This window comes from Cricetulus griseus, chromosome 3 (assembly GCF_003668045.3).
Source record: "Cricetulus griseus strain 17A/GY chromosome 3, alternate assembly CriGri-PICRH-1.0, whole genome shotgun sequence".
NCBI lineage: Eukaryota > Metazoa > Chordata > Mammalia > Rodentia > Cricetidae > Cricetulus > Cricetulus griseus.
Genome location: NC_048596.1, coordinates 73,453,452 through 73,465,603, shown reverse-complemented (window position 1 = coordinate 73,465,603; position 12,152 = coordinate 73,453,452). Strand labels below are relative to the sequence as shown.

The window sequence follows — 12,152 nt, the reverse complement described above, 5'->3', positions numbered from 1 at the left end:
GTAAACTGGCACGAACGGGCACACAATTGTGCCAGGCCCCGCAACTTCTGCCTGTTCTCTTTGGGCTTTGGGGAGGGGGGGAGGGGCAGAACTAGAACTAGACTGGCCTCTAGATCACAGCTAACCACAGTGGGGCGCTGACTCAAAAATCGGGACCACCAGGCCGGTAAACGAGTAGGCGACGCGAGAAGACACACAGGAGGAAAAAAAGGAGGGGAAAGAAGAGAGGGGGTAACAGGGCCCGCTCTCCAGGCGAGGCGCCAGCCAGAGAGAGGCCCGGATCCGCGGGAGAGCACGTGGGCCTACGCTGGCGCAGCAGTCTCGGTGGGGCGTCGAGGCCCAGCAGCGGCGGAGACCGGCTGAGGGCGGCCGAAACTCGGTCGTGGGGCCTTGAAGGCCGGGCTGGACGTCTTGTGTTCGTTAGGAGTTTCCGGATCGCCGACACCTCGGAGTCCCGGCTCCCCCTCCCGGGGCGGTTAGGGACACAAGTCCCGGCCTCCGGCCTCTCCCCCTGGGGGCGGGGCCAGGCGTAGGAGCCAATGAATGGCCACCCCGGGGCCCCGCCCCGCCCCCGCCTCCGGAGCCGCGGCCTTCGCAGAGCACCCAACCGCCCCTCGCCCAGGCCCGGGGCCTCACGAGCGCCGAACCTCGGGCTGGTGAGTGCGCACCCCACCCCAGGGCCTCTGCTCCAGCTGGCCTCCAGCCGGTCCCTTAGAGCTCGGGTCGCCGACCCAGGCTCCGGGGAGTGACTCAGCGCGAGGAGGGTGGCAACTCGCGGGAGCTGGAGATTCGAACTGTTCGGGGCCCTGAATACCGGGATGAGTGGGGTGAACGGGTGTCTTCCGATCTGGGCCTTGGGCAGTGCCGGAGCGTGGGGCCGGGCTGGGGTGGATGGGAGAGGACTAGACTCGAAGCCTGGACAGGGCGGGGGAAGCCACGGCTGCACCGCCTTGTCTGGGCCGGGGCCACAGTGGGGGTGGGGGTGGGGGGCGGGTCCTGAGCCTCTGATCCAGCGCCCCGCCTCAGGACACCAAGATGCCTGGCGAACAGCAGGCAGAGGAGGAGGAGGAGGAAGAGATGCAGGAGGAGATGGTGCTGCTGGTGAAGGGTGAGGAGGAGGAGGGTGAGGAGAAGTATGAGGTGGTGAAACTCAAGATCCCTGTGGACAACAAGGAGGTAGGTGTTACACCCCGATCCCACCCCCACCCTCGAACCTGTGCCAGCCAGGCTCAGCGTCCCTCAGACAGAAGTCAGGAATCCCAGCCCTCACTCACCTTCTCCTGGATCGCAGATCTAGAACCTCAGGATTAGCCCATCTTGTGCCCACTGCCCCCGACCTGATTGGACAGATTTTTGACCCTATGTGAGAGTCTGGGGGCGCCGTGCTGAGTGCTGCATGGGGGTGCCGTGCTGAGTAGTTTCGTTCCCCTTGCAGCTTGATGCCCATAAACTCACAATCCTGGGTCCTGAGCCCAGATATGTAGGAGTGGTGAAGGCCAGAGGTGGGAGCATGATTCAGACTTGGGTGAGGGAAGATTGGCTCAGGAACAGTAACAACAGCCAACTCTTGCATGGTTTATGGTGTGCCAGATGCTATTCTGAGCACCCCCAATCTGGTTTGTTGGTAGTATTGACTCCATTTTACAGATGAGGAACTGAGGCACAGGACAGTTGGTCACTGAACTAAGATCTCAAAGTTAGTAAGTGACTGCCCCAGGCAGAAAGAATGGCCCTTTCAGTGGAGAACTATGAGCCAATGGTTCCCTCACACTGCAGCATGGCTCCAGGTAGGTTGATTGGCAGACCATACTGGGAATTTGGGTTTTCTTCTGAAGGTATCTGAAGGTCTTCAGGACATCAGAAGGAGTTAAGAGTCTGCCATTCAAGAACCTTAACTGTCACCAGCTATTCTACCTCCAAGAGCTGCCAGGACCCTGGGCTGTCCCTGTCTGAGTAACCTTGAGTCCTGTTTGAGGGCTCTTGCTTCCTCAGATTTCAAGTCCACACCCCAGGGGGAAAATTCTAGTACCCTCTGTGGACATGGTGAATTGTTGGGAAAGGGAACCTGCTCTCTAGGCCTCTTCCACTCTGTATTAACTATGAAGCCCTATTTTTTTCCAGCCTTCTTGGCCTGCTGTCTTATTGCAGCCCTCCTTTAAGACCCCGTAGGTCCTGCTTCCCCTCTTTGGTCTGTACATTAATGGCCTAGTGCTCTAGAGTTTAGGGTGGACTTCCATCCCCATCACTACCTACCAGCTGACAAGTTCCTCAGCCTTGTTAATTTTTCTTGTGATACTAAGAGTTGAACCAAGGCTTTGCATGTCTCTGTACTATAACCAGACCTTTTTTCCATTGAGACAGGGTCTCAATCAAGTAGCCCAGGTGGGCCTAGAACTTATTCTATAGCACACCTCAGCCTTCCTGTTAGTTGAGTGAGATTTCAGGCCTGAGTAAAACCACTTGGCTTCTTAACTCTCTGTGCCTCAGTTTCCTCATTAGTAAAAAGGAGAGCAAAGCAGCATTTGCCTCTTGGAGTTGTAAGGCCTTTGTGAGTCCATGAGTTAGAGCTGCGTCTTGCACATAAGCATTGTGTAAATAGTTCTTTTTTTTTTTTTTCTTTGTATGTGTGGGTGAGGGGTGTGTGCCTGTGCATGTGCCAGAGCTGGACAAGGATGGCAGGTGCCTGCTCCTTTACTCTCTCTCTGCCTTATTCCCTAGACAGGGGTCTCTCACTGAGCCTGGAGGTAGGCTGGTAGCTTGCAAACCTGACTTATCTCCCCATAGCCTCCCACCACAGCACTGAGGGGTACAAGGCCCAACTTGTATTTTTTGTTGTTGTTAATTTGTTTTGGGGGAATTTTTTTTTTTTTTTTTTTTTGAGGTAGGTTTCTGTGTGCAGCCCTAGGTGGCCTGCAACTTGATCTGTAGACCAGGCTGGCATGAAATTCAGATCCACCTGCCTCTGCCTCCTGAGTGGGATTAAAGGGGTGCACCACACCTGTCTCCAGCCATTTTATTTTATTGAGTTTCTGAGAGAGACAGAGACACAGAAACACAGACCTTCGTGTGGAGGTCAGAAGGGACAGAACTTGGTTCTTGAGGGTTACATGACAAGCCCTGTTACCTGCCGACCCACCTCGCTGGCATCCCAGCTCATTTTTATCAAGGCTTTTTTAGGATGATCTCAAGTTGGACAGAGTTGAAGGTAAACTACCCCAAGCAGTGGGAAAAACTTCAAGAGAGGGTGTCCTGTGTGTACTTTGGAGGCTTGAGCAGGGAGGTGACAAGCAAAGGCTCTGAGAAAGTGACACTAGAAAGGTTTCATTGAGGCTAAAATGTAGCAGGTTTTAAACAAGACAGGGTAACAACTTGAGCACACTGCATTCTATCCTGTTGTGACACGGGAAGTCTTAAGCCAGTCAATGAAAATAACGAGTTTCTATCCAAAAGAATCTCTGGCAGGGGGCTGGGGAAGTGTCATCCCATAGAGTTCTTGCCTAGCATGCAGAAAGTCCTGATCCCAGCACCACATAGTCAGGCATGCTGGTAAATGCTGTGGTCCCAGTACTAGGGAGGTGGAGGCAGGAATTTCAGGGTTGGGACCAGAGAGATGCTTAGTAGTTAAGAGCACTGGCTGCTCTTCCAGAGGACCCAGGTTCAATTCCCAGCACCCATATGTTGCCCTCTCTGGCCTCCATGGACACCAAGCATACAGGCAAAACATTCAAAAACATCATAAATTTTTATAAGTTCAAAGTTATCTTCAGTTATATATGGGGTTAAGGCCAGCTTAGCCTACATGAAACCTTATCTAAAAAAAGAAAGAAAGAAAAGATAAAAAACAGCCTGGTATGGTGGCTCACGCCTTTAATCCCCACCATTAGGGGACAGAAACAGGCAGATCTCTGAGTTCGAGGCTAGCCTGGTCTACAGAGTGAGTTCCACAACAGCCAGGGCAGTTGTAGATGAACCCTGTCTCAAAACAAAATAACAAATACAAAAATATTGTCTGCAAAGGCTAGTGGACTGCGTTGGAATAACAGCAGCAGTAAGAGAAAAGAGTGTCTGGTGCCCATGAACGAGCTGAGGCTGAGAGATACAGGTTTATCATGAAAGTCAAAAGTCCATTGGGCCAGACTGGAAACAATGTGAGGTAGCAGTCAAATCCCACCTCTCCCATTTACCTTCTTTGCCTCAGTTTCTCCAAATGTAAAGTTGGATGATAAGATCAATGAATGTGCTGGGCATGCCATGGTGGTGATTCCTCTTTTTTTTGTTTGTTTGTTTTTTTGTTTTGTTCGTTTCTCAAGACAGGCTTTCACTGTATAGCCTTGGCTGTTCTGGAACTTGCTTTGTAGATCAGGCCAGCCTCAAACTCACAGAGGTCCTCCTGCCTTTATTCCCAAATGTTGGGAATAAAAGTGTTTGCCTTTATCCTCAGCATTCCAGAAGTAGAGATGGAAGAATCTCTGAGTTTGAGACTGGCCTGGTCTGCACAGCAAGTTCCAAACAGTCACGACAAGAGATCCTGTCTTAAACAGACAGATCATCAAACGTCAGTCTGGGGTCAGGGTGGATTAGGAGAAGGGTGGGTTGGAGGGTTAGATGCAAGGCATAACTGGCCCTCTGCCAACAAGACAGCTCAGTGATTTGCTGTGTGACCTCCTTTAGCCTCTTTTCTTGGTGTACACAGTTATTTCAAAAGTGCCTTCCAGCCGGCATGGTAGTGCATACCTGTCATTCATCCCAGATGGGGAGGCCAAGTCGGGATTGCAAGTTCTAGGCCAGTGTGGGCTGCATAGCAAGTGCTCCTCTGGGGGCTGTCATCCAGTGCCAGCAGACTGTGATCATTACCTGTCATCCCAAAGTCATTTCTTGTTAAGAACAGGCCTCATGGTGCCATGGATTTAACTCTGTAGTAAAGCTGGGCATGACAGTTCAGTACCCAGGGTTGTAGGAAAACGGGCCTCAGTGATGCTACATGCAGAGTTTGGAATAGTCTTTGTCTGTCTGTCAGACTCTGATCTGTCTGTTTTTTTGGTTTTTGGGTTGTTTTGTTTTGTTTTGTTTTTTTTGTTTTTCAAGACAGGGGTTTCTCTGTGTAGCTTTGGAGCCTATCCTGGCTGACCAGGCTGACCTCGAACTCAGAGAGATTTGCCTGCCTCTGCCTCCGGAGTGCTGGGATTAAAGGTGTGGGCCACCAACACCTAGCTGTCTGATCTGTCTGAACTTTAAATCCTATTTGTTGGTGTAAGTGTGTGTATAGCAGGTACCATGGCACCTTTGGCATGTCAGAGGACAACTTTACAGAAGTTGGTTCTTTTCTTCTACCAGGTGGGTCTTAAGGGTCAAGCAACCGTGCCCTTACCAGCTGAGCCATCTTGCTAGCCCTGAATGGAACTCTTTAAATAATAAATAGATAAATAAATAAATAAATAAATAAATAACCCATCTTGAAGGAGTAGAAAATGTCTACCCCCCTCCAGAAGGCTCCATGCACATTCTCACTTTCCTGAAACCCCGGAGAGCTTCTCTGTATCACTAGGGTGAAGTCTCAGCCCTTCCACTTGTCTTTGAAAGCTCTTCAGTATGCTCTTGTGTCTTTTGTTTTCTTTCTAAATTGCCTAGCCCCCACCTCATATCTAGCTGATCCTGAACCATACTGCATGTTCAGCCTACAAACTCGCTCTCAGCTTTCCACCTGATTTCTATAGGTGCATCTCTTCTCACCTCCAGATTAGACTGCTTAGTTTTTAAATTTATTTATTGAGATGGGAGACTTGCTATGTATGGTGCTTAGGGAGACTCTGAACTTGGGATCCTCCTGCTTCAGCTTCCGGATTGCTAGGATTACAGGTGTGAGCCATCACTATCTATTGCAGTGTGTGGATTTAATTTTAAGCGTTCGAAGATCATTGGGAGCTTGATAAAGTGCTTCTGCTGTAGGGTCTTGTGCATATTAGGGACTGCTGAGCTATATCACCACCATAAAGCAAAGATTTAAAAAAAAAAAAAACTTAAGATTTATTTTTATTTATGTATACTAGTATTTTGCCTGCTTGTGTGTGTGCACCACATATGTGTAGTTCCCATAGAGGCCAGAAGAGGGCATTGTAACCCCTGAAATTGAAGTTTCAGATACTTGTGAATTTCCATGTGGGTTCTAGGAACTCAATCCAGGCCCTCTGTACAGTGGCCAGTGCTCTTAACCACAGAGCAATCTCTTCAACCCCTAGAAGGGAGATTATGACTTAGGTTGTGGGTGAGGCTTAAGATTCAGGCTGTCCTCAAACCCTGTGTAGCTAAAGAACGTGTATTTTTGGTTTTCCTGCCTCTACCTCACAAATGCTGGAATTACAGACATGGAGCCAGCTGGAATCTACTGTAGAGTGGAGGCTGACCTTGAATTTCTGGTTTTTATGCATCCACCTCCTGATGCTGGGATTACAGTCTCATGCCACCATGGCCAGTTTATGTAGTGCCGTGTGTGTGTGTGTGTGTGTGTGTGTGTGTGTGTGTGTGTGTGTGTGTGTGTTAGGCCCCGTCTTTGTTCGTGTTGTTGTGTATTTTTCACAAGTGCCCAGTGATTCTGATATGGCTGGGCTGTGGGCCACATCCTGTAGTAAGGAGCTAGCTTTGGGGGTGGTGTTTTATACTGTGTAGAAAAAGAAGATTTTGACTCAAGGGTTTAGGGGAGAAGACAAGCTGCCTAGGTCACTTCACACGTGCTGTTAGGATCCCACCATGACTAAGAATGATAGACCTGAGTTCAAACCTTGGTTCTGCTATTTCTTAGCTATATGGCCTTGGGTAATCAGTTGATATCTGTGACCTACTTCTTCATTTATATGATGGGACTGAAGTACCTAGCACAAAGGGTTGTGAAATTTTCATTACCTTGTTTTGAGACAGGGTCTTGATATTTAGCCCAGGCTGGCCTCAAGCTCATGAACCTCTTGCCTCAGCCACTCAAGTGCTAGGATGATGGTCACCTCTCCTGGCCTTATCCATGTCCCAGGGAGCTAGACTTAAGGCCATTACCAAGATTCCAGGGCATGGAGGAAAGTGTGGCCGAGTAATTGAGATTGGATTCCCATAGGGTTTACTCTAATGTGGGAGCTTTCTTGCAAGAAGATGGAGACTCAGAGTGGGGAGAGTTACACCTCCTCATTATCTCCTCATGCTTTGTCAACTTATTCTCTCTAAGCCTTGGTGTTTTTGCTGTCCGGAGGTAGCCCCAGTGATCCCTGTACTCTGAAGGTGGAGGCAAGGGGATTTCAAGTTCTAGGCAGCCTGGGCAAGAACTTCTCCATAAAACAAACAAAATAAATAAACAAAAGTAATCCTGCATGGTGGAACACACTTGTAATCCAACAGTCAGGCAGATTTTGTCAATGAGTATGAGGCTAGCCTGGACTATTCATTAAGATATTCCACCTGACTGAAGGGTAACAGGAAGATTTACTGTAATATTATACATGTTGTCAAAGTCTGACATGGAGCTCTCAACTACAGAAGCCCCTTTTGGGGACTACATTTAAAGACACACATACCCTGCCATGGATGCCCAAAACATTGGATGGTTTCAAACCATATATATATAGTATTTAGGTTGTTGTTGAGATAGGTTCTTGTCATATTCCCCAAGCTGGCCCAGAACTTGTGACCCTCCTGCTTCGGTCTGTGAGTGCCGGGATTACAGGTGTGCTGTCACACCTGGTCTGCATCCGCTCCTTTCAGGGTACACCTGTGGATACAGTGTAATTTCTAAATTAGCACAGTAAGAGTTCAACAATAGTATCAGAACTATAACAATATACTGTAATAAAAGTTCTTTTAAACTTACAGATTGTTTATTTTTGGAATGTTCCATCTAATATTTTCAGACCATGATTGACAACTGGCAACTGAAACTGGGAAAGGTCAAGCCAAACTAAAGGAGGGCTATTATTATTTAAACCAGGGTTCTCTTGGTTGATGGCTAATTTCCCACACTGTTATGTTCTAGGTTGAATTCAAAGCCACTTTCTTTTCTTTTTTGTTTTTGTTTTTTGTTTGAGACAAGGCTTCCCTGTGTAGCTCTGGAGCCTGTCCTGGAACCAGCTCTTGTAGACCAGGCTGGTCTCGAACTCACAGAGCTCCAGCTGTCTCTGCCTCCCAAGTGCTGGGACTAAAGGCATGAACCACCACCGCCCGGCTTCAAAGCTACTTTATTTTGATTGAAGTTTTCATTTTCAGATAGTGTCTCATTATGCAACCCTGGATGTCCTGGAACTCTCTATGTAGACCAGGCTGGCCTTGAACTCACAAGATCTGCACCTGCCTCTGCTTCCTGAGTGCTGAAACTAAGTCATTGCCCCCCCACCTGGCTCCAAAGCCAGTTTCTTGATAAAGGACTGATGGCCTTCAAGTTGCTCTACTCCAGCTTCTGAAAGGGAAGGTCCTGTTCTCTGTCACTTGCTGTTTCTTGTGGTGTTTCCTCCTTAAAAGGAGGGTGGTGTTGGATTGCATGCTGGAGAGGCAGCACCTGTCTTGTCCTGTGTGCCAGGTGATTCTCTGGTCATGAATTAATGTTTTTTGTTTGTTTGTTTGTTTTTGGTCTTTTTGTTTTGTTTTTCAAGACAGGGTTTCGTTGTATTGTGTTGGAGGTTGTCCTGGAACTTGCTCTGTAGACCAGGCTGGCCTCGAGCTCACGGAGATCTGCCTATCTCTGCCTCCCAAGTGCTGGGGTTAAACGCGTGCGCCACCAACACCCAGCTGTTTTTGGTCTTTTGAGACAGGGTTTTTCTGTAACTTTGGAGGCTGTTCTGGAACTCACTCTCTAGACCAGGCTGGCCTTGAACTCACAGAGATCCTCCTGCCTCTGCCTCCCAAGTTATAGGATTAAAGCCTGTCCCACCAGCCCAGCATGAATTAATGTTCTTAACTGATTGTTCATGGTTCTCATTGTTGGTTTTACTAGGGGATCACTCCACCCCGTCTCTCTGCAGTCCCCTCCCCCACCCAAGAAGGAAACTACCTCATTCACTAACTTACTTCATGGATAGGAAACTTGGGCCATGGTTTCAGCCATCTATACATGGTATTTTCTTTTTTTATTAGAAGGGAGTAATGTGCCTTCAATATTCGTCTTCCCTCTCTAGCACAGAATGTTTCCACTTCATCTGCTTGTTACATAGCCTTCTTTCCTTTTCCTGCCTTCATCTCTACTCGTCCAGACTGACTCATTTCAAGCTTCATGACTTCAGGCCTCAGAGCAACATTTGGTTTTTCTTCACAGCTTAAGGAAGTGCTTGCTCTTAAAGATTTATTGAGAGTCTGGCCCTGGCCAAGTTGTCCCTGTCCTGGCTTCTGCCCATACTTACCAGCTGGCTGCTCCAGGGTCCTCTGCCATCCCCTAGGTGATCTCTTCAGCCTCTAGGCTTTAGTGTCCATTGTAGGCTGAAAATGTCTCATCAACTTCCATTCAGATCTTACTCCCTACCCACTTCCCCTCTGTAAATGGCAACTCCACCTGTGCAGTTCTAACTACACCCTAGCCTTACGTCCTACTTTGAAGCCAATTTGTTGCCATCTCTTAAACTGTAAAGTGGATAAAGAAACCAGCATCTCGCTGGCTCTACTTTCCATTAGTTTCCTGGGCTTAGGCCAACTGGTCCTCTGTCAAATGAGAGCAGTCGCCTCCTCACTAGGCTCCTGGTTCTGTCTTTCCTCCTTCATTTGGGTTCTGAAAAAACCCTTTTAAAATGTATGAGCTTTCCTCATCAAAATTCTCAGAAATCCCTTATAGTGGTTCTCCATCTCAGTCCGCCCCGTGGCCCGGGTTCTGTTTCCTCCTCCTGGTAACAACAGTGTCTTCCTAGCCCTATTTAAATCTGCAGCATTCCCTGTAGTACCAGCGGTCTTAACCCACTCCTCCTGTAAGCAGGATGCTTCCCAGGGCTGAGGAAATTGGTAGCTAAGCACTCTGGTTTTGAGACAGGGTCCCCTATGTAGCCCAGACTAGCCTGATCTCTTGATTCCCCTGTCCCACTGTATTACAGGCACCTAGCACTTTTATTTAATGTTAAATCCCCGGTGCCTCTTAACTCTATAACCTAGAACATGCCCAATAAATTTTATGAATTAGTACAAGTAACTATAATGCCATCCGTCATTGTGATGTAAATTAACTCATGTTCGGTACACAATCTCGGAGGCAGGCAGTTTCCTATTTTACTGAGGCTCAAAGAATTTGCTGTGTGCGGGAGACCAAGGTTTCCCCTGGGGCCTCTTAAGGCTGACCTGTCCTCCCTCTCCCTGCAGGTCGCCAGCCAGATGCCAGCGCCGTCGGCCGACCCGGCGCGGCCCCACGCGTGCCCAGACTGCGGCCGCGCCTTTGCGCGCCGCTCCACACTAGCCAAACATGCGCGCACGCACACGGGCGAGCGCCCCTTCGCGTGCACGGAGTGCGGCCGGTGCTTCTCGCAGAAGTCGGCGCTGACTAAGCACGGCCGCACGCACACGGGCGAGCGACCCTACCAGTGCCCGGAGTGTGACAAGCGTTTCTCCGCCGCCTCGAACCTGCGGCAGCACCGGCGGCGTCACACGGGCGAGAAGCCGTACGCATGCGCACACTGCGGCCGTCGCTTTGCGCAGAGCTCCAATTACGCGCAGCATTTGCGCGTGCACACGGGCGAGAAGCCGTACGCGTGCCCGGACTGCGGACGAGCCTTCGGCGGAAGTTCGTGCCTGGCGCGCCACCGACGCACGCACACGGGCGAGCGCCCGTACGCATGCGCCGACTGCGGCACGCGCTTCGCTCAGAGCTCGGCGCTGGCCAAGCACCGGCGCGTGCACACGGGCGAGAAGCCGCATCGCTGCGCCGTGTGCGGCCGGCGCTTCGGCCACCGTTCCAACCTGGCGGAGCATGCGCGCACGCATACGGGCGAGCGGCCCTACCCGTGCACGGAGTGCGGCCGGCGCTTCCGCCTCAGCTCACACTTCATCCGCCACCGTCGCGCGCATATGCGGCGCCGCCTCTACATCTGCGCGGGCTGCGGCCGAGACTTCAAGCTACCCGCCAGTGCCACAGCCGCCACGCCCACCGAGCGCTGCCCGGAGTGCGAGGGCAGCTGAGCCACGGCGGGGCAGCGAGGGGCACTTGGGGTTTGCACCCGAATGGCTCCTTCCATGCCTGCACCTGGGTCCGGGGTGCTTTGGGACTGGGCGACAGGGAGGGCTCTATTGGGGTCCCTAGAAACCGTGTCCCGTCCCCAACTACATTCCCTTGGCCCTTCTGAGTGAATAAAGTATTCTATCCTCACCTCACCGGTGCCAGTAAGTGAGGTGGGTGGGAAGGGGAAGAACACTAGGAATAATGGAACCAAGGGGGCTATAAAATAGCCTAAGGGATTCCTGGGATTGGGAAAATCACACACCTGGCCTTTGGCCTCAATCTCAGTTCTTAAAAGAACCACGAACAGGACTTCTACATGACCCCCTTTGGGGGTCAGTATGGCAAATGGGGAACAATGGGGCTATATAGATTTAAGATTTTATGTTAGGTACATTAGCTTTCCCCTAATTTATTTAGGATCTCCGTATTTAACCCCAAGTGAACCCAGTATGCACTATATACACCAGGCTGGTCTTGAACTTTGGGTGATTCTTTCTGCCTCCTGAATCCTGAGATTACAAAATTACACTACCGCACCTAGCTCCAAACCTCATTTTATCTTTACTTTTGCAGACAGCTAGTAAATGGCACAGCAAGGACAAGGGAATTGGCAATCACAGTCAGGTTTCACCAGAACTGTGATGGGAGCAAGAAGGCAGTGACTTCTCCGGGATGTATGTGTGTGTACATATTTTTAAGAGTCTTGTAGAGGCTCTAGATTTCCATTCCAAGCATCCATAACTCCAGTTCTAGGGGATCCAAAACCCTCTTCTGACATCCACGGGCACCAGGCACTGACATGGAACACATACGTAGTCATAACATTCATACATATTAAAAAATTACTTTTGGTTTGTAGCCCAAACTGTCCTCAAACTTGGGTCCTTCTGTCTCAGCGTCTTTAATGCTGGGATTACAGGTATGCGATTAATAACTTTGAATTTGTATTATGGGAGTGGCAGAGGGTACTGTCCATGGGGTCCGTGTGGGTCAG

The 12,152-nt window shown here is 49.9% G+C and overlaps 1 protein-coding gene across 2 annotated transcripts; it reads left to right on the top strand.

Annotated features, from left to right (window-relative positions):
- Nucleotides 1-499: 499 nt before the first annotated feature.
- On the top strand, nt 500-11,306 carry LOC113834557 (zinc finger protein 771). Of its 2 annotated transcripts, none has more exons than XM_027404567.2 (3): nt 500-656; nt 1,014-1,176; nt 10,306-11,306. In XM_027404567.2, exons 1-3 carry the CDS (start codon nt 544-546, stop codon nt 11,116-11,118), a joined length of 1,089 nt encoding a protein of 362 aa, XP_027260368.2. In that variant the 5' UTR covers nt 500-543; the 3' UTR covers nt 11,119-11,306. The 2 variants fall into 2 exon arrangements, with proteins under 2 accessions (XP_027260368.2, XP_027260369.2); XM_027404568.2 differs by having other exon boundaries at nt 525-656; nt 1,027-1,176.
- Nucleotides 11,307-12,152: the final 846 nt, after the last annotated feature.

Bases quoted from the DNA above. Each gene is read 5' to 3' on its own strand.
- LOC113834557 (XM_027404567.2), top strand. From the start codon at position 544: ATGGCCACCCCGGGGCCCCGCCCCGCCCCCGCCTCCGGAGCCGCGGCC. The intron at 657-1,013 runs GTGAGTGCGCAC...CCTCTGATCCAG, and splicing joins GAGCGCCGAACCTCGGGCTG to CGCCCCGCCTCAGGACACCA. The intron at 1,177-10,305 runs GTAGGTGTTACA...CTCTCCCTGCAG, and splicing joins TCCCTGTGGACAACAAGGAG to GTCGCCAGCCAGATGCCAGC.